The sequence below is a fragment of the Oxyura jamaicensis genome, chromosome 1, assembly GCF_011077185.1.
Source record: "Oxyura jamaicensis isolate SHBP4307 breed ruddy duck chromosome 1, BPBGC_Ojam_1.0, whole genome shotgun sequence".
Taxonomy (NCBI): Eukaryota; Metazoa; Chordata; class Aves; order Anseriformes; family Anatidae; genus Oxyura; species Oxyura jamaicensis.
Window position 1 is genome coordinate 9,380,218 of NC_048893.1, and position 27,153 is coordinate 9,407,370.

Consider the following 27,153-nt stretch of genomic DNA (forward strand, 5'->3'; position numbering starts at 1 on the left):
AAGTTCTTGATGTAAGTTGTTTGTTTTTTACACTATGAATTGCATTAAGTAACAAGTTCTTATTATGTAGGCATATCCATTCAAAATATTGTATTAAACTTTATTAAACTTCATAAAGCTTTTGGAGTTCAAGTGATGCTTAAGACAGGAAAATTTTCCTCCAGTGAGTTAAGTTTTGCCATTTATTGAAAATCAGAATTCCATATAGCGTACTTAGAGTTCTTCAATTAATTGTGAAATAATTTACTTAAATGCATATATTGCATTGTACAGGAAATATTACTTCACTATGATATAAAGTATAGAAATATACACTGTATGCACAGTCATCATACATAGCTAACATACAAGTCAAATAGATGTAGAGTGCTAGATTTAAATTGTGTACCAGTATAGATCAGGACATATTCCATAAAAGACACTGAAATTTCATTAGACTCAGATTAACGTAAGATAAGAGGGATCACAGTGAGACACTTTCAAGTACTGTGGATAACACAGAAGCAGTGTTGAAGACTGAGAAAAATTAGGACCAAAGCATGTAGCTGACTGAGCAACTAAAGTGCTGCAAATGATCTCTGAAGATGGGAAGCCTGTCCTCTGAACAACCTTGATCTCAGACTCCAGAGCTTTTACTCTATTATTTATCAAGGCAGCACTTTTGTCCTATTCTGCCTATGGTCTTTAACTCCATAGGTTTTCACTGTACTGCATTTAATTTAAGTAAGCAGTATTCTATTTCAGAATGTTGCTTTCAGATGGAATTAATCTTTTGCAGGAACAGTCTTGCTGGGATTCAGATCAGCCACCTTGTCCTCAGAGGAATACCTATACTGTACATTTTTTGCCCCTAGCTGGTTTCAGTACTGATGCCAGTGGGTTTTGTAAAATTGTGGTTAGCCTGTAAATTGGAAAGTAAGACTGATGAACAATCTGAAGTAGAAAATTTGTATAATGCTACATATTAGGAGCAGAAGTGGAGTCAGCAATTTGAACTTAATGTAGGTAGCTATAACATCACAAAGTTAAATTTTAGCATGAAGATTTAGTGTTGATTAGCTCAACAAGCTAACTCAATTATCTATCATTGTGCTGAGTCAAGATAGATTTAATTTACATAGATTCTTAAGATTATTAGATCAGCTTCAATGATTTATGTCTACATATATGCATGCACATGTGCATATATGTGTGCCTGTATGTATACATATGCATGCACATATATAAATGAATAAATCACAAACACATATACATGTATATGTATGCATATACAGAGGTATATTATGATCTAGTAATTGTCCTACATAATGTTTGGAAAAAAAATCTCAATTTTGAAAAAATTGCTCTGTCTCTGCAGGATTCTCCATTATTCAAACTATCACTTTTGTTTCATTGGCTTTTGTAAGCCAGAGAATAAACACCACCATTTGTGATTGCAACAGATTTACAATGGGATGAGACCTGTGTATTAAACCGAGTCTGACTTAGAAATCCTGTTAATCTCATTCAGCTTTAAAATTGACTTTTCATGTGTTCTACTGGTTTACTAGTTTTTTATTATTTTTTTTTTTTTTAGAAGAACATTTACAACAATTTAAAAATTACTGATTTCACTGGTAATTTCTTTTGACTGTGAATGTACATTTCTAGTCTGATCCTTTAGATTTTGCAAACATGATTTGCTTAAGTAGTCTAGGAATTTTTCTGAATAGTGAAGGTTTTCTTTCAGCCTAATACTTGTTCTATTTCCATGTTAATTCTCTAATTAAAAACCTAGATTTTTGTCTGTTATATCAAAAAATCCAATCTAGTATCCTTTTACAACTGGGACCTCTGAACTAGATAATGCAATGAGAAATTTTATCATGGCATTAGTGAGATGATCTGCCTCTAAGGCAAACCTTTTGCAATTAGTGGTGAGAAATAACAATTTTGAAGATGTAATTCATCTGACCTGTTTTAGAGATATATCTGCAAATAAAACAAACCACATTCTCGAAGAGCAATTGCTCTCCTTATACTTTAAAGGGAGCTATGACATCTAGCTGAGATATAGACATTAGCATTCTGACAAATGAATATATCAGCAGGGTCTGTCTCTAACAGACATTAAATAACACTTGCTGTAAAATGTTATTCTATATGCATCCAGAAGTAACTTTTAAACACATTTAACTTTATTTGACAAAAATGCTAATTTGATTTGGTCTGCAGTTCTAAAACTGCTGCTGTGCTCAACAGCAAGTGTAATTACCATTTAGAGTGTTAAGTTCCCTAATTATTTTGAACTAACAAGAAGCACAAGATGGTGTCGATTTGCTTTTTGTTAGAAAAAGCTCTAATTAAGAGGTGAAAATTGGAATATGGAGGAAATCTGAGGTCAGCCATTTACTCAGATATATATACAAAATAAGTGCCTTGAAATCAACAAGACAACAGAGATCAGATTTTGTTTCATTAAAGATGAAAATTGAAACAGATCACAAACCTAAATTAAGGACCACTTTTGTTCCTCTTTAGAATATGTTGCAAATACTAATTCTTCTTTCATTGTATTTATATAACCTAATATTTTTAGTTCTCCAAATTCAGTGTTGCAAACCAGTTCGATTCCTCCCCCACCCCTCCAAGGAAACAGGAATTCTGCCAGGATTAGCAATCAATTCACTGATAAAATATATTCCTTTTTTGATTCTACCTGAGGGAATTCCCACACTAATCCTCTCTTTTCTCCACCCTTCTAATCTCATAGGGAGGAGTACCAATAAAAAACACAGGTGTAGACAGCCTGCAGAATTCTTCCATGGATTCAGTGATTGACATAAAGTTCATTAGAAAAAAGAGAAATAGAAAAATTATCATGATTCACGCTGTACCTAGAGCTACTGATTGCCTCTTAATTGTTTTTGTCTCTCAAAAGAGTTGATGCCTTGTGTTTGCTGAAGGAATGCCACTCTCAAAACACAGTAGCAGATAGCAATCTTCCTGTTCACCTGAGTCAAGCCTCACAAGAAGATCTAAGTTGCCTAAAGAGACCATACATACTTTTTTCTAAATTCCTTACCTCAGTGGAGATAGCACTCCTATTCCTATTGTCTACACTGTTGTTCATGAACAGGGAAAACAGGTAAACCAAATTAAACTGCAACGCTTACAGTTAGTAAATTTCTCTCCTTTTTATTTTTTTATTTTTTTTTTAAATCCAAGTTCCCTAATATTTTTAACAACTGGATAATAGGATATATAACAAGATAGTAATCTTGGTCTCAGATTAAACCACAGTCTGTCAGATAATTTTAGAATTAGGATTTGGTCAGACATGGGAATGTCCTCAACAGTTCAAATTCCTGTCTCATGTATCTATGGGTTTTTCTGAGTTCAGAAAAGCACTTAGTTAAGTGTTTGTTAGTGGAAAGAAGACAATGATTCCCATAGTGCTGGATTCAACAGCTTGTGAAATGGAAGAGAAAGAACTCTGGGAGCCATCAGAGGAACTGAGATGAAACTATGAAGAAGAAGGAACAAAGCTGATGCAGGAACTAGTCAGACTGTATAAAATAATGCCCATAATTCATACTCTGGGCCTGATAAAAAGCTTGGGGAGTGAGCAGCCCACAAGGAAAGTGAGTATCTGTGTGTCAAAAGGACAGTGAGGAAAATCCTAAATTTCTTTGCTTAGCCTTTTCTGGGGAACAAGAAATGTTCAATGGGAACAATGAATTTAAGTGTCCTTGAACTCTGAGCAGCTCCCAACAAACTGTCACATATGGGCTCACAGCCTGTGCCAGTCACTCCTCGCGTTTGTAGCTGACAAAAATGATCAAGGTGACTGAACTTCCTCTTTGATTTTGGCATAACTTTTGGGCCAAAGTGACAGCAGCAAACCTGGTCACTTCTGAGATCTTCCAAACCATCTTTATATAAGATCTTCATATTAAGTTCAGTTCATGAACACTCATTTCCAGTCCCAGTATTAGAAGCCCTCTGGGGATAACTACCAACCTTCGAATTATATAAAAAACAAACCCAGCCATACATAGCCAATCTGAAAGATGTATGAATCTGATCTCTTCAGATGCCTGTAGAAAAACTAAGTGATGAGGAATTGGGCTTATATTCATGCTTCTGTACTACTAATCATTATCTCCAGTGGCAAAACTCTTGAATGTGCAGCTGGACTTGCTTTCATGCAGGAGTACTAACTTGTTGATATATTTATATACGGCTATATTTAAAGCTCTTTTCTTGAGGCAACTTCTTTTTATCTTCTTTTTATTGTAAAATGGGCAGGCTGTGAAAAGAGATTTTTGTGCCACTATGTGTTTTCAAACAACTGTGGGATAACGTGGGGACTGCAAAGTATTTTCAATATTCTTTTTACTTCTTCAAAATGAGGGAAACTAAAAATATACAATTGACGCCCAAAGCAATTTTAAAAATACTGTAAGTGCTGACATTGGAGACAATGTCATTTTCCCACAAAGCTATTGATTTTTACATGCCCTTATCTCAAAACTTACAATGTCCACTGTGTTCTGCTCTACAGAATTTGCCTGAGGCACTCTTCAAATACAATTTTCTCGGTGGAAGTCAGTTTTACTAGGACATCAACAACTTTTCTTTACACAATTAATTTGGAAAATTGCTTTATGTTCATTGTTGCTGCATACTGATCAGCAGAAGTAACTGTGTAGGGAGCAGGTCATAGGAAGGGATTATTGTCTTCCACCAGGTATTTGTGAGTCCACATCCAAATAAGCGTGTCCATTTTGGGACCTCCTAGAGGTTTGAGGAGGCTCCAACAAAGTGCCAGTAAGATGCTTAACGGCCAGAGCAAGTGGCATGGAAGAGAGGCTGAGGGTTTATATAAACGTCAGGAAATGAACTATTCTTAAATACTTCCACTGTTCTCCCACTATATTTAGCATTGAGGCAGCCTCCCTTTGAATACTGAGGGCAGCTATGGGCTCCCTAATATGAAAAGGATATTAAGGTACTTGAATGCATCCAGGGAAGGGCAACAAAGCTGGTAAAAGGGCTGAAAAGCATGTCCTATGAGGAGAGGCCAAGGACTCTTGGGTTGTCTAGTCTGGAGAACAGAAGGCTGAGAGGCAACCTTTTTGCTCTCCATAGCTTTCTGAGAGAGCAGGAATGGAGAGGGATGCACTGGTCCCTTCTCCCTGGTAACCAATGATTGGATGTACATGGGAATGGCACAAAACTGTGCTGTGGCAGGTTCAGACTGCATATTGGAAAAAAAAAATCTGTACTGTGATGGTGTTCAAACACTGGAATGGGCTTCCTAGAGAGGTGGGTGTTGCCCTGTGCCTGTCAGTATTCAAGAGGCATTTGAATAATGCCCTCAATTATAAGCCTTAACTTTTGGGTAGTCCTAAAGTGGTCTAGCAGTTGGACTAGATGATCTTTGTAGGTCTCTTTCAACTGTTCTATCTTAACCCTTTCATTTCTGAATTATTTTATGAGTCCAATTGTTTCATTGTTGCTTCATAAAGCACAATGTCGTATGTCAGCACTGTTGCTGGCATTGAATAATGTCATTCTTTCCTTCCCTGAATCTCATTTCATTCTTCATAGTGGTATAAAACATATCTTAAATTGGCTTGGGTGAGTAAGACCAAATGAATACATTGTGGGATGCTGGGGCTGACACAATTAGTAGGATCAGTTCTGCCAACTAGCTCACTAGGCAGCTGTACAAATATTTGTGGCTAAGGAGTTAATGTTATGGAAGTTGTGTGGGAACAAATAACAGGAGTGTGAAGAGTGTTCTTTCAGGCCCAGTTTATACTATTTAAAGATGAGTAAGAATCAGTGATTAGATACAGGTAAAGATGTTCGTTGTAGTTTGACTGGTGTTATGGTATTATTTTCTTTAAGAGGACATTATTAAATGGCATTATTTTCTTTAAAAGAACATCTCACCAGGAAGAGATAAATGCATCAGTCTTCAGCAGTTGTTTGTAAACACTCCATGGTACTTTTCAAAACCACTCTGTTGGCCAAATTTCTCACATGTTCTATTGCTTGAAGTTCCCTGCTGCAACTAAAGACAGGTAACATATTATTTTCTTTCCCTGCCCTATATATATGCCAGCAAGACTTAGAATATCCCATTGCAGGCTTTGTAAACAAGTATTTTTGTTGTTGTTGTTGTTTTAATATCTTTGCTAAATAATAGAAAATAAACAAACTAGATCTGCTATGCTATTCTTTGTCTGAGAAGTAGGATGATGGTTTTATGGGCAAAGCAGCAAGGAATACTCAGCAAGAGTGTTTGCAGCTCCCAATAGTGGTGCCAGTTTTGTCTTTGACATTAGAGGATTTAATTCTGCCATTACCAGTCCTTGCTTTCAAATAATAACAAATAGCTTTCAAAATGAGCAAGCACACAGCTCAACAGGACAGCAGACTTGCTATATGTGTCTTGAAGCGTTCTCAAAGAAAAAAGTGGTCCTTTGCTGAAGCTTACGTGTCACATGGATAAAGGAATTAAATTCAGCATGGAGCTTGAAGTCTCCTATTATGTTGTGTCAGTAGCAGTAGTTGCCTGACCCTTCCATTTAGAATTACTGCATATAATTGCTTATAATTTCATGCAAGTAATAAATATAAATATACAATACAGGCCATTCCAAAACGTAGATGCAGAAAGAATATTGCATGCTGTCCTACGTGACATTAAAAAGAAAATAACCTGAGACAAATTTGTATGCTCTCTGAAACTTAGTTCTTTGCCAACTTTTTTTTAATTATTATTATTATTATTTTTTTCCTAAGTACCATTGCTATTACTGTTATTAAGGGAAACAAAATATAAAATTTTACAGGAAAAAAGTTTTCCAATAGTTGAGAGTATGGATCACAAAGAGCCTGAGACAGAAGTTTTGATTATTTTAGGGGAAATCATAACTATTAACTGAAAGCATGATGCACACCTCAAGCTATTTAATACAGAGGGCTGTATATATTGTTCATCTTGAACTATATTGTATAAATTTGATTTCAAAACTTGAAGTTGAGTGCCTTGCACAGGATAATTAGGTGTCTTGCAAACCATTTCAGGATCAAGCTATCAGTCTCCCAGCTATCTATAATGTCCTTGATTCCAAATCATGGATTTAGATAGCTACATCCAAACAATACCAGGAAGGAAGGAAGTTGTGAAAGAAGTTAAATACAGTTTTGTCCTGAGTTGTATATGTATCATCAAATTTCAGAACTGAAGACAGCCAAATACATTTATTTGAGTGGTAAATAAAGCTTTTCCCTCTTTAGAAGAGCTACTGAGACAAAATTGTGTATTCTGCACTGTGAGGAAGGCTAATGTAACAGACCTTGTATAACAGACCTAATGTATAGACCTTGCAGTTCAGCAGTGGATCCTCTAAGTTTTGCTTGTGAAACTATACACAAGGGCACACTTCTGGTGTATGCAGTCATAAGGGGATAAAATTGTGGCTTCTCACTGAAATAACTTTAAAGACAGAGCATGCTCTTCAAGTTCTGCAGCTCTGTAGCCCTATCTTTCAGAACAATAATCACTTTGTAAAAATGATTAGGGTTATCAATATAGTCAATGAATCCATTAAAATGAATAGAGTATTTGAATATTAAAGACCAGTATCTTCCAAATCAGATAGGAATTAGACTGATATTGGTCTTTGGGAAGCAAATGGAAGCCAATTTTACAGGATGAATCCAGTTTAGCTACTCATTTTTGGAAAAGAACTAAACGGCTACAAGGTAGAAGTCCTACTGTATGTATAAAAAACGTATTAGCTAGGTTATTCTAGGGAAATTCTTTTTATTTTTTAATTTTTATTTTTTTTACTTTTTTAAATCTTTCTTTATCTTTCAGTCTCCATACCGATTTGCTCAAATAGGAAAATCTCAGGGGAGCAGATTGTCTCTTACATTGCTTTGTACTTTCTACCTTCTTAAAGAACATTAAACAGAAATTAATTTCTGTCAAAAAAAGAAAGACAACATATTCATAACATGCAGGGACTTCACATGTTTATATAGAAATTCTGAAATACTAGAAACTCAAAGTATCACAAGAACAAGATTAACTGTAATATTTCAGCCACTTGCAACTCTGGAAATAGATTTTCTTGACAGATCTGGAATATATTTCATTTCTGTGATGCTCTAGAAATATACATGCAAGTGAGATTTATAATCAAGCCTTAACGCTCATTCCCCTTAGTTACAAATGAGTTTGCAACACTTTCAATTCAAGAGGGTGTTCAAGAACCTGTGAGGGCCAAGAGTAGAGAGACAAAGGTGTCCAAGTAAATTTCTCACTGAAAGCATCCTGTAAAATGAACTACCTTTTGCGTATAGCTATTACAGTAGCAGCAGGGAATTGATGAACAACAATGCTTCTCCTAAATCATAAATGATTTGCAGAATGCAAATACATTGTCAGTCAGAAGCACAGATTAAAGAGTTGGAGACTTCCAGCAGCAGAATAGGAATTCATGACGGACAGCAATGTATGAAATCAGGAACTAGCTAGGGAGGCCAAGGAAATGCATTCTGATTTTTTTGTTCCTCTCCACAGAAAGACGGGAAAAACTCAGTTTTTCCCGTCTGCTATGGGGATCTAGATCAGTTCATAGTCTGCTATGAACTGATCTAGAAATGAAGCCCTGTGTGATATTCCAGAGTTAATTTTCATCAATTTGTTTTTCATCATTACCCGTGGAGGTGTTTTTTTGGAGTAATATCTACTAGAACATCCCATCTGATTCTTTTAAATCTTAGAAAACATATTTTGTGTATGCAGTTGTTCTGAAACTGACATTTTATTTAATTTTATTTGATAACAAAACAATGACTATTTGAGTATTATAAATTATTTAGAAAAGAAAAAAGAAGGGACCCTAAGTTTACACTGTGCTCTGGAAATGAGGTTCTTTAAAGTTTTTCAAGTTCAGATTTAATCACAATAATTGCTACTGAAAGTGTTGGCTCATAGACTTTTAGGATAATACACTGAAATTACCTTTAGTGCCATTTTTTGTCACTGTTACTGAGTCCATATATGTTAAAATTCACACATGTAAATAATATTTCATCTTTTATTTTTATGCTTTTGTTCTAAGTGATTAATTATTTTTGCTGAGAACTCAGTGAACAACTGTTCAAGTCATGATATAATGTCAAACATCAATGAGAACTACTGACAAGCCTTCAGAGGCTATGCATTTTTCTCTGTCTCCATTTAATATTCAACATACACATTAAGCATTAGAACTTATTTTTTTCGATTGTCTACAACAACAAAATATTCTGTTAATAATAAGTAATAATAAGTAATAATAAGTAATAATAATAAGTAATAAACTTTGACAGGTCAGAAAAAGTAAGAGACTTATTATATGAGATGTTATGTGTGCATAGGCAGGTTTTCCTCTTGGAAACAAAAAAATACTGTGCATCAGATTGCTCACAAATAACATTTAAGTTACAACCTGATGCTAGTTCCTATGTGTGGTCATGGAGCAGGAGTCTCACACGATTTATTACTGTTCTTCACAAGGTTTTGTCTAGTGATGCTGAGTGTGACAGCTTGCATGGTATCTAATCATGGCCTGGCACAAGCTCATAAAATCTTTGTTCATGAACAATACCTTAAAGAAAAATGTACTTTCATATTTTTGAACCAATTGCTTCCAAGCAGAAATTCAGTAGATATATCAGGTCTCTTTAGAGATTTTGAAATTGCCTTACTGAAGAATTTTAAAATATTCTTTAGGAGATTCAAGACTCTTTTTGCAGTGACTGGGACAAGGAATCTTTTTTCAGGTCATGTCTGAACTGTTCATCAGATTCAAACTTCCTGAGTATGCTATGAGTATAGTATGATTCATTAGTAAGTACCAAATACAGCAGAATCTGTGTTCTGCTGTCATAAAATTTATCTTAATTTGTAGTTGAAAAAAAATAAAAATAAAAAATTACTTTTTCTTCTAAATTAACGGATGCTGTAAAAATAGCCTCTCTAATTCTTGCAGGTATTGGAAACACATTCATGAATGATGATCAGACAAATACAATGTCTGGTATTCTTTGTTTTAAATTTATAATGTATATGCAGCAATTATATTTATTTATATATATATATATATATTTCCCATATCTTAGGTATTTTAAATTTCACAATCCACCAGACAAGGTTTAAGTCACACTATGCAAACAGTGTATGTTGTACTTTTATTTTGTGAGGACTTACAACACCCTGCCTTTCCATTCCTATAATCTCAGCTTCAATTTATGAAGATAGATTACAATCAAGACTTTGGAAATCACCTTCATAAGAACAGTATTAAATCTCAGAGAATCTTGGTAAAATCATAACTGTAGGCTGCAGTTGGCTGAAAGGCTCAGAGGTATTTATTCAAAAAGCAACCTTTTTGCACTGTGGGGCAGGAGACAGGAGAAAAAAAAAAGGGAAGAAAAACACATTCCTGTTTGAAGACAGTTGCCAAAAAATAAATCTGCAGGAGCTAGAGCAGCATTAGCTTGCTAAGAGATACTCCTTTCTCTTCTTTACAGAAAGGGTTTGGTTAGTTATAAAAGTCCTGCTGAATACATAGTGCCCAGAGAAGAAAAAGGTTTTTAATGAGTTACAACATTGTTTTTCATTTCATTTATTTATTTATTTATTTTGATATATTTCTACAAATAGATGCTATTTGCTTGAGTGATTTCATAAGGCTTAGGGGGAGTTTCTAAGCCAGACTGACATATTTAAATATAAATCCACATGTTTTCTGATTCAGCTTTTCCAGGGCACATAGTTTGGAGAAAACTTTCTTGAAAATTTCCAGGTACAGGTGGAATTGCTATCAAATTTATGTGGCCTACTGACCACATCCTCAAGGCCCCTTGTCTGTGACAAACTCCCATTTCTCAAAACAAGGGATTGACTACCTTTGCTGTGTGTGGTACTAGGGGGAGGTCTTACTATCTAAAATGTGATTCTGAAGATTTCTTCTCATCGTATGGGAAAAAAATGGTCTTGCACTATAAAAACTTTTTCCCCTTGCACCTCTGATATCAGCCTATCACATTTTTCTCTTACTAAGCATTAGGTTCCTCTTTCTTCCTAAAATATATCATTTCCAATTCTTGCTGTCCTAGTATGGGAACTTTCCTCATGCCCCATGAATGTTCAGGGGCTCAGAAAAACTTTTGTAATTCTTAACCCTATAAGATCAAGAGCTATAAAACCATTTAGTACACTTATGGACTTATCTAATCATTTTCAGCTTTAGTATTGTTTTTTAGGTGATATATAATTCCATTTACATAACACGTTTCTTTCCAGTTCATGAACACTGTAAATAGGGTTGGATTTTCACTTTTTTTTTTTTTTTTTTTTTTTTTTCTCCATCATTGCAATCTTCATCTCAAAGCTTTAAAGTGCATTTACTTAAGTGCTGTAGTGTCCCTGTACTATTTCTTCTGCTCTAGGATTTTAGATGATGTCTTTATATTGAAATACTTCTCTGTGGACTTTAACCACACATATCAGCTCAATGTTGCAGTGAAATACCATCTTTAGTATACGCCTATTATAACAGCTTGAGGGAACCACTATTGCATGAAATTGTAAGAATAATGGCACTGCTGAGTGCTGAATCAGAGGCAAAATGTAAAGTATGCATTTCAAGTGAAAAGCAGGTACTTATACAATTAAGGATTTCAGATAGATGTTTACAAACTGTAAACATATTTCTATACCTTTAATAGAAGAAAAGACAGGAGCTGAAAAATAAATTGATAGTTCTCCAAACAAGTAACTACTTTAGGAATCATCTCCACATTACTGTAAACAATGTTTCCAGGTACCAATCCTCCAGTGACTGTAGTACTTCAAATTCTGCATACTCTGAAATACTCTGCAAAGCATTTCTCTTCATCCCTACTGAGCAAAATTTTGATTAATACATTTTTTTTCCAGTTTTGACTGAGCTGTTTCCATGTTATCCTTATTAATTGAAAGGATCATCCCTCATTGCTGCATTGGACAGACTTTGCAAGTAGTTCACTCCCAGTTGTAATTACAAGTATTCATTTTTTGTGCTAAGATTTCCTAGGTTCTCTAGAGCCAGTAACAAAACATTTTGGTGGTCCTGGAAGACAGATTTGGCTTTCTTTAGTATATCAAATTTTATTTAGTATATCAGGTATAATGAGCTTGTCTAGAATTATCACAGCTCTTACTATCGTAATGTTAAAGTAGTTTTATTAGCAACAATTATTTCAGTAATCATTCTTATTAAATGATAGAGAAAATGCATCTTAACAGTGGGCTGCTACCACTGTTCCAGGTAACGTAAGTACACAACAGAAAATCTATTAATATAATAGCATTACCTGTCTTCCACATGAACAGTCAGTGCAGAAGCATCTGCTCTGGTATCAGGCTGTGCAGTGCACATGATGGTGAACAGCAGTATGTAGTTCCAGGGAGCTATGAGCAAGACTTTAAGCATATTTCACTGAAGAGCCTAAGAGCTGCAGGATAAATCTGAGGGGGAATCTGGAAATCGTGTAGTGAGAAAAGAATAGGCAGGTTCTTACCAAAAATTTTTGTCTTCAGTTACCATGATAGTGTGCCTACCAGGTTTATAGCACAAAAGAGTGCTAACATATTGCGTTAGCTTGAGTATGTGTATGGATATATTTGTGTATACAAATGCCATCTTCCACCTCCTTCTCAAAGAAAGCTCTATAGAGTTGCATATGCCACCTTGTGTTAAGTATTTTTTTTTTTTTTTATGGGCTATAAATTACTTGGGCAAGCTGTGAAATAAAACAGCCTGTTCCACTGCACTAAAAGTGCAGGCTCAGAGCTAAATCTCTGTGTGGTAAATGTTCAACGAGCCACTATTCAAACTAATTGGAATAAAAACATGTCGTATGTGGTTCATCACCAACACCTATTCACTGTGTATACTTTCCCATGACTGTATGGCTTTATGACAGAGGGAAAAAGCCAAAATATTCTATTATCTAAACTTCTAAGAAGGAAAATATCAGTACTTTTTCCACATTGGTTATCAATTTTAAAATGTTCTGTAGTGTGTCTAGAAAAACTAAGCCTGTATTATAGATACTTAGATAACATATATTCCTGGTCAATAAGTTTGAGCTGTTTTTCTATGTGTCTTTCTTACGATCGAAATTTTTTATACACCTGCATATGATTTCATCCTTGTATCTACCTTTGAGATTTTTTTTTTTAATTTCATCAGACCGTACTTCTAAGACTCTAAAAGTAATGAAAAACCACCATTTAACTACATGTCTGTTAAGGCAAATGGGGAAGTTCCTACACAGTTCTTTAACACAGTATGTTTTTGGATCTGTGTTTAAACTTAGTATAACTGTTTTTGCTTCTGATTGACCTAAAAATTCAGAAGAAATTATAGAAATAAAGAAAAAGAAAGAAATATCACACTGCTCCTCAGCTAGTCAGCAAGTGACATTTCCCAACAGAACAATTACTTTTCAGAAATGCAATCTTCAAATGTTTTATTTTAATTGCTTTCATGTTTAGCTGTTATTCTTAGAAAATATGTTGTTCTTAACCATATTTTCCAAGCAGTCTGTGTATCTGAATTTATGTTGTTTGTTTATATCCTAATTATAAAATATTTTGTTCAAAGGGTTGTTTTCTCCATGGATTCACAAAATTAGTATACAAAAACTACTTGGCAGTCAAACTTTTCTGATTCTGTGCTACTTCATCTTTCTGATAAAGTTAGAATTATCTGATGCTCTTTACTATAATGTTTGTGCAAATTTTCTGCTTTCCCATGTTATTATCCATGGCAGTCCAAAAGTAACTTCAGTCATTTCACTCATCTTCAAGTTCTCATACAGGTTCCATTATACTTTCATCATATTGTAATATAACCAAATTAACTTTAATCCATTTCCTGGTGTTTCTAGTCAGAAGGAGCCAGAATGTTTAATTTCATAAAGTCAAGGAGGCAAAAAGAATAAATAAATTTATTGTGATATTCACATCTTCATATGTATACTTGGAGCAAGAAGGTTCATTATTTTGGCACAGAAAATGAAGGTTGGCTCAGAAGGGATTTTGTCATTTCAGATTGTATTCTCACTCTTAAAAACTTGCATATCAAGACAAAAAAAATATAAAAATATATTTTTCAGAGGAGAGGGAAAATAAAGTTTATCATCATTTCAAGAGAACCTAAGCAAAATCTAGGAACAATCCTCCCTGTTTTTATATAGTTAGAAAACATTTTGTGTTCTGACACTGATATTGAAAAAGAGCTTGCAGACTCACTAGTACTTCTTTAACCAAGTATTTATAATGCATTACACAAAGATCATTGTGGTATTGTACAAAATACTTTATTGAACTGAGGTTATGTCAAATACAGATTTTTTTAATGACAGTTTGCAAATTTCTTCTCCCTTTAGCCCATTTTCTCCTTAGTAAAGCTTAGTAGAATAGACTTAAAATACATAATAATAATCAAGGTTCAGGTTATTCTGTATGTATGGCATTAAATACTTCTCTTCCCTGTATGAATTTCTGCCCATCAGAAAGCCAGGGCAAAGTGTGTCTTTCATCATCAAAATTTCAGACATGCTGTGGCAAGCCATCTTTTATGCAGCTGAATCTGCAGTGTCTGATATTTCTCCTTATGTAAGATGCTAAAATTGTGAAAAGAAGACTGTGAATGTATATTTAGGCTCAAGCACTGAATTATGGTGAAGATGAAAGGGAGCAAAGGCAGCTAAAGGGAATTTTGCTATCTGAGACATGAGGCTGTATAGGCTTTTCAGATCCAGGCTGCACCTATCTTTGAATTTCAGTTAAAGTAGCAAGAATAATTTCAACCATGGTTTTAGCTTTCTCTCATTGAAGTTATGAAAATGATAGTATTGTAGTTGGAATATTTTAGCCTAATTTCACTGTTTAAAAATTAGATTTCTAAATCAAATCTATCACCTCACCTCATACCTGTCACTGAAAAATGGAAGGCATCTCCAGAAGGCATTTATCCATCATAAGGTATGTTTAAGGAGATGCTACTTCTATGTACTACAGAGTCTAGAGAGGTTGAATTAGACACCAATATTTCCACCCGATTTAAACTGTCACTAGTGTATTATTCAGAACATAAGGCTTCCCTTCCACAAAAGTATAAATAAGCAGTGGTATCCAGTAGGATGTACTATGGGAATTAGTTCTGCAACTTTCTTGATGTCCTCATCCCACTTTTATCTTACATCTACCTACCTTTCTTAAAATACAGGTATTCTGTATTCATCTTCATCACTGAAAACAATATGTGTAGTCATCTCTGGTCATCTAAATTTGTTGAATATGATTACAGCTATGATTTTTCCTCCATTTCTTCCAAATACCCCTATGGTCCTAGGGACCAGTCTCACTAAAATACTGAAAAAAAAACCTTTTCTACAGAAATCTCTGATCCCCTCTACTGTGAATTCAGTCACTGACCTTCTGATACTAATGAAACTTTCTCTTGTAGTTCACCTCCTCTACTCTTATTGTCCCAATAACCTCTTACTTAGTAAACCCTAGTTTTTGCTACAACATTTTAGAATGCCACATGATGGAATAAATCCAGCTGAAATTGAATTTGTAAATCTGTGATGAGCATTTGTGAAGTACCTGTTGTTTTCCCACAATTTTAAAAATCACTTCACTTCAATTCAAGAGTTTTTACACATGGCATCAGTCCAGAGCCAGCATTATTTTTTTTTTTTTTTCTTAAAAAAATATATAAAATGTAATGTCTAAAACAGAGGCACATACGCAATGACCAACAAATGGAACAGAGATTATTTTGTTCTGGGAAAGATTTCACATCTCAAAATCTCAAAGGCTTTGTCTATTTTCAAAAATGTATTTTGCAAAATTGTTATATTTTATGTGAAAGGAAATGAAAAGAAAGGAGAAGAGAAGGCTTAACAATATAACCCGTCAAATAGTCTTTGTTTAACCCTACTTAGAATTTTGAGCATACAGGCTAAATTTCTGCATTAGTATATTCAAAATTCTGTGGGCAGTGTGAATGTCTCCTAGCTCTAGAAATCATAACATAAAACTGACAGCTTCTTCATATGCTTGAGCCTTAAAGCCAGCCATTCACACTGCCCACAAAATTGTAAATTGTGTTTGCTGTGAGCAAAGTTCCTTAATTCTTTTCCTTTCCCTCATTACATGATTGCATGAAAATCACATCAGAGGAGACAGGGAAATATTAATGAAAAACCTTAATCTTCTTTGATTGTCTGATAATGTACAGTCTGCTCAAAGCAGCTCAAGTCTTCAAGGTAAGGAGAGGGAAGAGAAAGAGAGATCAGCTCTCTTGCTCCCAGCACAGAGCACCTCTGGATCCCACAGAAAACATGTTTGCTGGGACATGATAGCATTTCTCCCCTCATTCCAGAAGAGCATGACTAACTGCACACAGTATCCCTGTATACATCAGGTAACGGAGGGAGTAATTTGTAATAACATACGAGTCCTTCATGTATAGTAACACCTAGCCTTCATATAGGCACGTGAGAGAAGACAACATATGCCAGGGACACTGAGCAGCTGCAATACCTCTTCAGAGCAGAGAAAAAAAGAGGTGGCCATAATCTGAGCTTTAGTTTGTCCTGGTACCTATTAAGAGCACTGTATAGAGACCTGTATGTACCTAGACTCATCTGTGGAGCTGGGGAGAATAATCATTAAGACAGTCCTATGCCAGTAAAACCAATGGCATCTATTTAAAGTACTGTAAGACAGGAGGTATTAGTTAAGGTTTTATTAGATGTCTGATTTTTCTTACAGTAGGCTGCACAAAGATGAATCCAGCCTACAGAGAAAGTTGTAGCAGTTTTCAAGGGAGGAAGAAATATGTGGGAGAAGGGTGAAAGACAAAAACTAGAAGGTAATGTAAAGACCCCAAAAGAGCAGAAAATTTTGGAGCCTGAAAACATTGGGATGTGTTTTTTTACAAAGCTCATCCATCATTATTTTACAACATCTTTACCAGTAACTGCTGTCACAACAAGAGGATGAAAGGCATTACAAAAACAAATGGCTGGTACAGCAAGTAACTGGAAAGACATTTATTTATTTATTTATTTATTTATTTATTTATTTATTTTTAAAAAGGGTTTACCTAAACAAAGATTGGAAGATTTGGGTTGGTATTTTGGATTCTTGACATATTTAGTTTTAAACTGCTAGTGAATACTCGTCTGCTTTACCTTCAGCTGCAGTTGTTCAACTCTAATACTAAAATGTAAATAATAAATAGTGAGTATTCATAGTAATACTGAATTATTTATTGCAATAAGATGATGTCTTGCTTTGCTGAAGCACAACTGTCTATTGGAAGATGGCCTTCTGATTCTCATGATAGTGTTAAAAGAATTCTGCAGAAATAATTCTTGCTACAACAGCACTCTTTGGTAGACAGAAGATTCTGTTTGTGCAAGCTCCATGGATTGTGGGTGGAGGGAAACATAATCACAGAATGGTAGAATTGTAGGGGATGGAAAAGACCTCAAGAGCTCATCAGGTCCAACCCCCCTGCCAAAGCAGGTTCTCTAGAGCAGGTTGCCCAGGTAGGCATCCAGAGAAGGAGACTCCACAACCTCCCTGGGCAGCCTATTCCAGCGCTCCATCACTCTTACCATGAAGAGGTTCTTTCTCATGTTGGTGCAGAACTTCTTGTGAACATTTTGTGGCCATAATGATGGCACGGATCCTCATCAGCCTATTTAGGTCTTCATATATTGTCGTAGGATTAGGGATCATACGCTGAAGTCCTGTTCATGTGTACATTATCAAAGCATTATATTACTCTCTTTAAAATATACCCAACTGCAGTTAATAAAACCCCAAAAAATCTCAGTTAGAGAAGTGGGTTTTATTATCTCCATCTCTGAGATCAGGCACAGAGAATAAGTCTAAGATCACAGAGAACTAGTAAGGGACAGGAGATTGAACTAGGCATAGATTTCAGTCTCTCTCTAATGATTTCCCATATTTACAGTTCCCTTGCAGCTCTGTACAATTTCCTTTTTCAAGTAAAGTTCTTAAGAACGCACCTTGGATTTCTTAGATTTTATGGCATGGTACTAAAAATTTTAATCTTCTAAATATTATGATTGTATCCTAATATAGCTGAAACCAAAATGCTATTGATTTAAGCAATACAGCTAGAGAAGCATCATTTGAGTTGCTCAGTTCTGGAAGACATTGTCTGTCATTACATAGTGTTAGAGATAACTATAGCTGTACCATTTCCAGGTCACTAGATACCTATGAGACAAAAAGTGGTAAAATACTGCAAGGAAATACTCATATTCTGTCAATGAACATTACACATAGCTCTCAGAAATTCATTAGTTTAATCTCTCAGGGTATCAAAACAGATAAAGACCTAAGGAAATGAGATTAGTTCTAACAAAAGAATTCTTTATTTTTGATCATATGCCTATGATGACACCATGCTATTACTCATCTCTTCATCTCACACTGAAAGATTATGGAAATTCTAAGGTTTATTACATACACTTTCAGAATTATAAATGCAACAGGTTCAGAAGGAGTTGTACTTCACATTATACTCAAATGCTTTTAAGGCAAGTTGGGTGACATTCACTTAATTTTACTAGTAGGGAACGCATACCCAAAATGAGACAAGTACCAAATACCAGTTTCCTCTGCTGTAAAAATCTGTGCAGGTTTCTTATACCCATCATTCCTCAAGTGAACATGCACAGAGGTGCATCATACAGCTTCATAACTGATATTCGTACTGTCACAAAATTTCCCTCTTTGGCTGATTCCCTGATGCAGATTCCTTGACTTCCATATTGAATTATTTTAATTTTCTCCTGGGATTCCTTTTAGCACCGACCAATTTGCTCTTTCTAAGACTGACTCTGGTTCTGGAGGCAGTATGCTCATCTCTCAACAGAGTGGAGGACATGTTTGTTTCCTCATTTTCTGTAACTGTCAGCACTAACACAGCTAGTCCTGCACCACAAAATGCTCCATTTTCCTTTCCATTCCATATGACAGCTTCATGCTGTCCATACACCATCAAAATCAGGCTACAGTAAGAAACTCTAATTATCTCAGGCTCTCCCTGCCTATCATCAGAAAATTAACTTTCGTGTTCCTAGACCACAAGGCAACATAACGGTGATCAGAAGACACAGGTATAATGACAAAGCAGTGTGAATATGTTTGGTTTTCTATAGAGGGTGCTTGTCTGCAGCAGTCAACTGCAAGATGCTGTTGTGCACCAATGTTTGGAAATCTGAGATTGCTCTCTAGGAAATACCTAGATTGCCTTCAGAAATGTGGATGTAACATGAATATTCATAATCAGAAAGTATAGAAATAAACCTTGCCTACTGATCAATAATGTGCAATACTTTGTTTTCCTGTTTCCTGTGAATAAAGAGTACAATTTTCTAGTAGGGTTTGAAGATTGGCCTGTAAGAGGATATATTCTTTACACTCTTACACTTCAAAATGCAGCCATCTCTCTAAGTGCACACAAAAGGAAAAATAGAAGGAGCAATCCTGCTAAAAGAAACCATGGCTATCTTTGCACCTCATGTACATGCATGGTGGTTAAGGCATGATAATCCTGTAAATTGTAGCCACAAAGTGTAGGAAAGTAAAGCTGTTTTTAGTTTATAGTTGGCTTCTTATTCATTTTTTTGCTTGTTTTCTTTATCATGCTTATTTTTTTTTCTAGCATCTCAGTTCCTAATTGCATAATAGGATGATTTGTTTTTTAAAGAACATATATAAAGAAATTCATAACATTGCCACACTCAAGAAGATTTTCAGAGGAGTTTTCTGTGACTAAATCCTTTGGCATAAGGTGTAGGGCTCTTGCAAGCTCCAGAAGAGCATTTTCTGCCTATTTTGGAAACAGTAATTGTACTATATACTTCTTTTGGAAAGCTGAAAATTCTGGGGCGTGTTTGTATGTATCTTTATTATCTCTACTATTTTATTTCTAATTCAACTACTTTTAGTATTCCAAGTCACTAGACTGGAACAGAAGGAGCTTGTACTAACTTATACACCACCATGGATCAAATTATCTGTTTACGTATTTTCTTAATTCAGTTTTCTGGCCATCTGGCATCCATTCAGCAAATAACTCTAGCAGATGCTCATCATGTAGCAACATTTAGACATATTTTATTTAAATTTCCAAGTTTAACCTACTCACCCTTGGTCCATCTATGCTGATAGACATAGTCAATCTCAGAAGGCAATTCAACTTATTTTAAGATAAATGTGTAAATCAGCTCAGACTTTTAAATTTAGGCAGTTTAACCAGACAAAATTCATGCCAGTGAAATTTACGTGGTCCTTTAAATGTATTGCTGAATGAGGCTTGATAACATGGACCAATGGAAGACAGCTATTTACTTCTGTCTTGGGTAATTTTGGTGGGCAGCAGGCATATGATCAAAGAGTTAGGGTAGCACAATCCATAGTAATCAATCCTTCGAAGCTGAAATTTAATTTACTATTTTTACATAATTTCAAGCAGCGATGGTCAGCAGTACACAGTGATTGTCAGTGATATATCCCTTGATTTACAGAAGTAGTCATTTAAGACTAATAACAGAACTAATTAATCTTTGACAGCATGGAGTGTGATAGTTCTGCAAGAGTATCGTCTTGTTTTTCCATCCCAATGGCAAATTCAGACCTTTAAACTTCTCAAAATACCATGTAGTAATTTAGTTAATTAACCATTTTAATTGCTAATGGATTTGTATTAAGTCCCGTCCCTTAAAAAGAAGTGCTCTGTCACATAAAACAAACAAACAAACAAAAAAAAACACCAAAATGTTTAGTCATAGCTATGTACTTGAAGATTTTTTTAGCTACTGTTAATCTGTTCCTAAAGTGAACACAAAACTGTGGTGTTCTTGCTTTAACATCAGTAAGTTTGTGCTTGATATATATGGAAAATGTAAAATATAACACAAAACCAGTTTGCATATAGACTGTCCCTGTCAATATTTGCTTCATCATAAGTTTGTGTAAAGCAATTGCACTCTCTTTTTTGGTTTGTTTTTCCCTCCAGCCATTGACTGTTGGCTATATTAGAAAGTAATTTTTTAAAAATATTTTATTATATGGTTCTTAGTCTCAGTGATAATCCCAGTTTGCACCTGTTTCATCTGTAATTATCTGTAATTCTTTTTTTTTTTCAAGCAAACAGTAATATTGAAATTTTAAATGTTTTTCCACTGTTTTAGAAAGCTATATTAGTGCTTTTGTAGAAAGACATTAAATGTTTTTTACACTGTAGCATTTGCTTATCATCATGCAATCATCAGCAAAATATCCACAATCAATTCTATTCACACATCAGTTATTACTGACCTTTTCTAAAATAATAGAAAAATGCAAAAGCTTACACCTGGGCACTATATTTTGAGCTATTCTTACCAGTGCAATTCTCAAGGTCATCCCATTACATGACATCCCAAGCAACGTCATTTCTGCTATATCAGTCAAAGTGCATTCATGTCCACCTTGGCCAGCTATGAACTCTCAACACCTCATAAACAGCCCTAAATTAACACTTCCCCTCATTAGTTTGTTTCTTTATATATATATATATCCTTGTAAAGAATCAAATCCACAGACCAATGTAGATTTGAATTACTCTTATGGCCCTGTCAAAGGACACATGTTGTAAAGGTACCTGAAAAAGAGGAAAAATGTCAAGGAATGGAAAGAAGAGGAATTTCTCCCGACTATTCAAAATTCTGCTAGGATTTAAAGTGGTGGATTATTTTAGTGCAATGTATCATCAAGCTGGTGGTAAGGCTTTTTCCTTGCATGCTGTGGGAGAAATGAAAATTAGTATGCAAGCACAAGAGAGCTATCATGTTTCATGTGCTCACAGCTGGAGATCATTTTTTTCCCCATGAGGCCTAAGGAGTGCAGCAGGATTGTTTGTCATAAAGAGTATCTGGGGATAATGGAAAATTTCCACATACTGAGACCTGGCACTGGAATTTTCAATCACATTCTAAGCATTTCTCCTTTTTTCTAGCTTTCAGAGTCACCTTATCTCATTTTAGGTTGAAAGCACATGTAAGTGAAAAAAAAAATTAAAAAGGTGCTAAGGTAATCAAGAAAGATATCCTATCAAATACTGTGAATAAATCTTAAAGGACAGAGAGGGAATAAGGTAAAATAAATAATCCTAGAAAATTTCCTAGGGAAGGCTGTGATTAACTAAAGATTGCCTGAAACTAACGTTAGGTTATGCTGGAGTCTTTTCCAAGTCAATCGTTGGAGTCAGTGCAGGAATGGATATTGATCAAAAAGCCATACTTATGCAGCATCTTTCAGTGAGATATGTCACAGTGTTATTTAGTAGTTTATCCACAGTGTAGAGGATTATTTATTTGTTTGTTTGTTTGTTTGTTTTTTCTTCTAGCCATTTCCAGTCATTCAAAATCCACAGTTTAGCCAGACTGGACCCATTAGGCACTCAGCATTTTCCAAAGCAAGGGCGTTAAAGCTTGATGACACACCTGATGGAACCAATTAATGAAAAACAGAGACATTTTTAGCCTTTCCCCCTTTTATCCCAATGATCTTTGTTGGTACCATCAAAAGCTGCAGACTCTGTTCTCTTTGCACAAGCACATAACACAAAGCAAGATCCTACCACTGTATTTTCAATCATATAGGAAGGGTTTTTAGAATCTTAAATATTATGAAAGAATCACCTACCTACTAAAAGTTCCTCTTCCGCCTTATAGACTATGGCTGAAACATTGATCCAGCTGAAACCCAATTGCAAATTTGTTATTGACTGTAACTAAGTCAGATTCCAGCTTCAGTTTGTGAGGAAAGTTGAGGGGCCAGGTTGTACCTGTGATTATTTGTAATTAATTTTTCTTATTGATCCCCAAAAATATTTTATAGAGGAAAAACAACAGAATGTATGATTGTTCATGGACATTTGCGAAATAGCACCTGGATTCTTTAGTGAGAGATTGTTTAAATTTGGTTATACATTTCAGATACATTCAAGTAATCTATAAATGTTGCCTGGTAGCTTTCTACTCTTTAAGAGAGAAGGTTCTTCAGATGTATCATAATTATTTAATTTCTTCAGAATTGCTTTGCTCCTTGCAATGTCTTGACACCAGCCTCTAGAATTTCCTGGTCATGTGTTAAATCTTCAGCATGCTGTCACCAGAAACTAGATCCTAAAGACTTCCAGAAGCTTGACTGTTTTTCCACTAATGTCTGAAGAGAAGAGGAAGGTGAAAAAAATAGTTTACAGTAGCAGATATATAGATATAGAAGCACAGGCGCTATTATGGCATGATGCTATTATAGATGGCATTGTGGCGAGGACTTGGACTCTGCTTGTACCACTGCAGTCAGTTAGAGTATGTAGCCCTAGTGTGCTCTGTATGGCCTTGATATAGTCTTGCAATGGAAAGGCAAAACAGCTCTGCCTAAATTTCATTCTGTGCCGTATCTCCATCTCTGGACAGATTTAGAGAAAAATCCATACACTGTAGAAATAATGAGCTTGCATTTCTGCCCCCATAAGAAAAGAAATCAGTTACTTTTAAAGATCACAGTGAGTACTTTCCTTTACATTATGTAAATTATAATGCTCCATACAAGGAAGAAGGTGAAATGCTACCTTCACCAATGTCTTTATTCATTGCCTTTCAGAAACTTACTTTTTAACACCCTATTGAACATTGTTTGTTTGTTTTAAAAATGAGATAACTTCTGAATCTTGTAGTCAAGTCTTCTAAAAAGGTGATTTGTAGTGATCATTACATGAGTTGTTATGACTTTCAGTGAAATTTATGTTCTTTTGAACAAAGCTCCTTCGAAGCAAATACCTTCTGAAGCATATAATCTGTTTATGCAATTGTACTGCATGTATCTACAATTTGTTCATCCTAGCAAAACATTATCCTTAATACTCCTGAATACCCCTAAATACTATAATCTGTTCTAAAACAACCAAACCAAACCAAACCAAAAATAGAGAAACAAATAAAAAAAAATCAAAACCCAAACCAACTACAAAACAGAAATTTTTACTTCTTTCCACGTTATTTAAGGTACATTCATTTTCCATTTACTTTAATGAGATTTTTTTTTTCTGCTCTTCCAGGTAAAACACAGGTTATGGGTGAAATCAAGATTGCATTAAAAAAGGAAATGAAGACAGATGGAGAACAGCTGATAGTAGAAATCCTTCAGTGCAGAAATATCACATACAAATTTAAATCTCCAGATCATCTACCAGGTATTACAAAGAAACCGACTTCACAATACTATTAAAACCTTAAGTAGGATGTATCTGAAGTTTTTTAACAACACCATTAAAATGGGAAAGAAAATTGCTTCCTAATCAGTATGATATATTCTATAGGATATCTTTTGAAGTGTTCTTTGCTCCTATGAATAACTTTAATGAAAGTAAAATCATTTCATAGAAGCAAATTAACTCTCAGAAGTTAATCTTCTTTTTAATGTATTTCTGATTGTTAAAAACTAATCCTTTTTTAACTTCAATAAAAATGATAACTCCTCAGGTTATAAAAGAACAATGATTTTTAGTGAAAATTTGTATTTTGGTGAAAAAGCTTACTAAAAATTAAAAACTTATGTTACTAATAATATTTTCATACGTATATGAAGACATCAAGTTATTTGTTCTTTTTATGACAATGTTGTAAGCACAAAGTAATTTCCTTGGATTTAGTAGGGTAGTTCCATTTTAGCACAATGTGAATGAGACCGGAACATGGCTCTGTATAGTACCTTGTTCTGTTTCTTCTCAGTATTCCCCCTGCACTGAAATCATTAACATAAAAGCTTATTTAAAAGGTTTTGTATTTAACTTGTTGAATTGCTGTTGAATTCCACAGACCTGTATGTGAAGCTGTATGTTGTCAACATCTCTACACAAAAGAGAGTAATTAAGAAGAAAACCAGAGTATGCAGGCATGACCGAGAGCCTTCGTTCAACGAAACATTTAGATTTAGTTTGAGTCCTGCTGGGCATTCTCTTCAGGTAATTCTGCATCTTATTAAAACCTAATTTTGTGTGTTGTCCATGCTGTGTTACGGACATCTGAGATCAACTTTCTATCCCAGTTGTCTGTTGAAAAGAGAAAATTACATAGGAAATAACACAATTATGTAATAATGAGAATATGGAGATGGAGGAGACTTAATATTATTATTTAATTCATCACCCCACACACTAAGGAAGAATATTTATAGCCAAAACTGAAAGTTTAAGGTTTTACCTGTTCTTAAAATCCCCTAGAGAAGGAAATTATACATGTCTTCCAAAAAATATTTTTCTATATATTTGGAAATATATTTTTCTATATATTTGTGTTATCTAACTTAAATATGCCCTATTTTAAATCAAGCTTCAAGCTTAACTATCCTTAAGTATCCTCACAGAGAACACAGGACAATGGATAACCATTCTTTTTATTAAAAAAAAAAAAAAAAAAAAAAGTCTACATACAGAAAGGTTGTTATACTTCTCCTCTCTCTTTGTCTAGACTAAATATTCCAGACTTCTTAGATATGTCTGTTGCTTAAATAAATTTTATCATTCTTTTATCATCCTCTTTAAAGTTTGTGGTGCCTAGAATCAGAAACAATAATCATAAATTCAGACATCGTAGAATCACAGATTATGCCAAGCAAATATTCCCTGTATATGTTTGTAAAGGGGATTTTGGTCTGTGTATTTGTAACTTTTGTTTGTGTCACATCAAATTATTGTATTGTATTGTGTTGAGTTGTATTGTATTGTATTTATTTATTTTATTTTATTCTATTTTATTTATTTATTTAGGTGGGAATTCAGGAATAGTACTTCTGTTAAGGCAGATTTGATCATTTGGTTATATATGGTTATTCGGAGGGGTAGGATTCGCTTTATCTACTTTCATGAACTTTCACATGAGTAGATAGCTAAACCAATTACTCAGGCTTCATCTAGTCAGTGGAGATGATGGACAATTCTAGTGGTATCTGCATGCTAATTTTAAAAGGAAATGGATGGAAAAATTGGTTGTACCAGCATCTGCCAGATATACCTTTAAATCTGGATGATTGACGTAAACAAGACAAGTAGGTTTTGATTACTAACCTTAGACTGGATATCTATATGCCTACATTATGCGTATTGGTTGCATTGTTAAAATTAAAACTAAAATGGAAGTTGCGTAGAAAAAGACGCCAACAAAAATAGATGCTGTTTTCCCTGTGTTAAGGCATTCTAACATGCTTATTGATTAAATAGATTCAGTATATGTATTAAAGATGTTATATGTTAAATGGGAAAATCCAGAGTGATCAATAAAGTCTTGTCAAAATGTAAGACATTCCTGTAAAAACTATGCTTCCAGTGGTAGTTCAAAGGATTGAACCCAATAAAGAAGAACCCAGAGAGTCCTGTGGGAAAATGAGCCATCAAATTGTTAAGGACTAAGGGATACTAGGAAGGTAGCCATAGGAACAGTCAGCCTGAGATTTAGCAACATTTCATCCGGAGCATTTTGATATGCACTGATACTACACACTTTACCTAAGGGGAAAAAGAAAAAAAAAAAGAAAAAAGAAAAAAAAAAAAAAACTGTCTGTTTTTCATTGTCTTTTACATAACTGTCATGGAAATTCACTTTCCCTGTCCCTGAGTACAGAACTGGAGGGTCTCAAGAAAAACTGGCAAACAGCAAGTTTAAAACAAGAAGATGTTACTTCTTCATGTAGCTTGGAGTCTGAGCTGTAAAATCTATCACAATTGGCTATTGCTGATACTAAATGTTTTCATGAAAAAAGTACCCAGAGAAAATGATTGGACAAATTCATGGGAAAAAAATGTTGTAGACTATTAATACAAACATGCTACTTGTGAGTCAGAAGTCAATGATCCATAGAATGCAGTAGATATCTTGGGAATGTTCCACTACATGATTGTTCTTCTATTGTGCCTATGCAGTGTACTGTACTTTTTGGAAACAGAA

General features: G+C 34.6%; 1 protein-coding gene and 1 long non-coding RNA gene across 9 annotated transcripts in view; one reads left to right on the forward strand and one right to left on the reverse strand.

Moving 5' to 3' along the window:
- Positions 1-12,551, reverse strand: part of LOC118170149 — a 40,010-nt gene extending 27,459 nt beyond the window's left edge. For all 3 annotated transcript variants that reach the window (XR_004752539.1, XR_004752534.1, XR_004752540.1), the window contains exon 1: positions 12,412-12,551. This is a non-coding gene — a long non-coding RNA (uncharacterized LOC118170149). The remainder of the gene's footprint in view (positions 1-12,411) is intronic.
- The window catches only part of PCLO (piccolo presynaptic cytomatrix protein), a 367,791-nt gene that overhangs the window by 331,648 nt on the left and 8,990 nt on the right, over positions 1-27,153 (forward strand). For all 6 annotated transcript variants that reach the window (XM_035332113.1, XM_035332088.1, XM_035332094.1 and 3 more), the window contains 2 exons: positions 24,270-24,404; positions 25,030-25,175. In XM_035332113.1, coding sequence (XP_035188004.1) covers positions 24,270-24,404; positions 25,030-25,175 — 281 coding nt within the window. The remainder of the gene's footprint in view (positions 1-24,269; positions 24,405-25,029; positions 25,176-27,153) is intronic.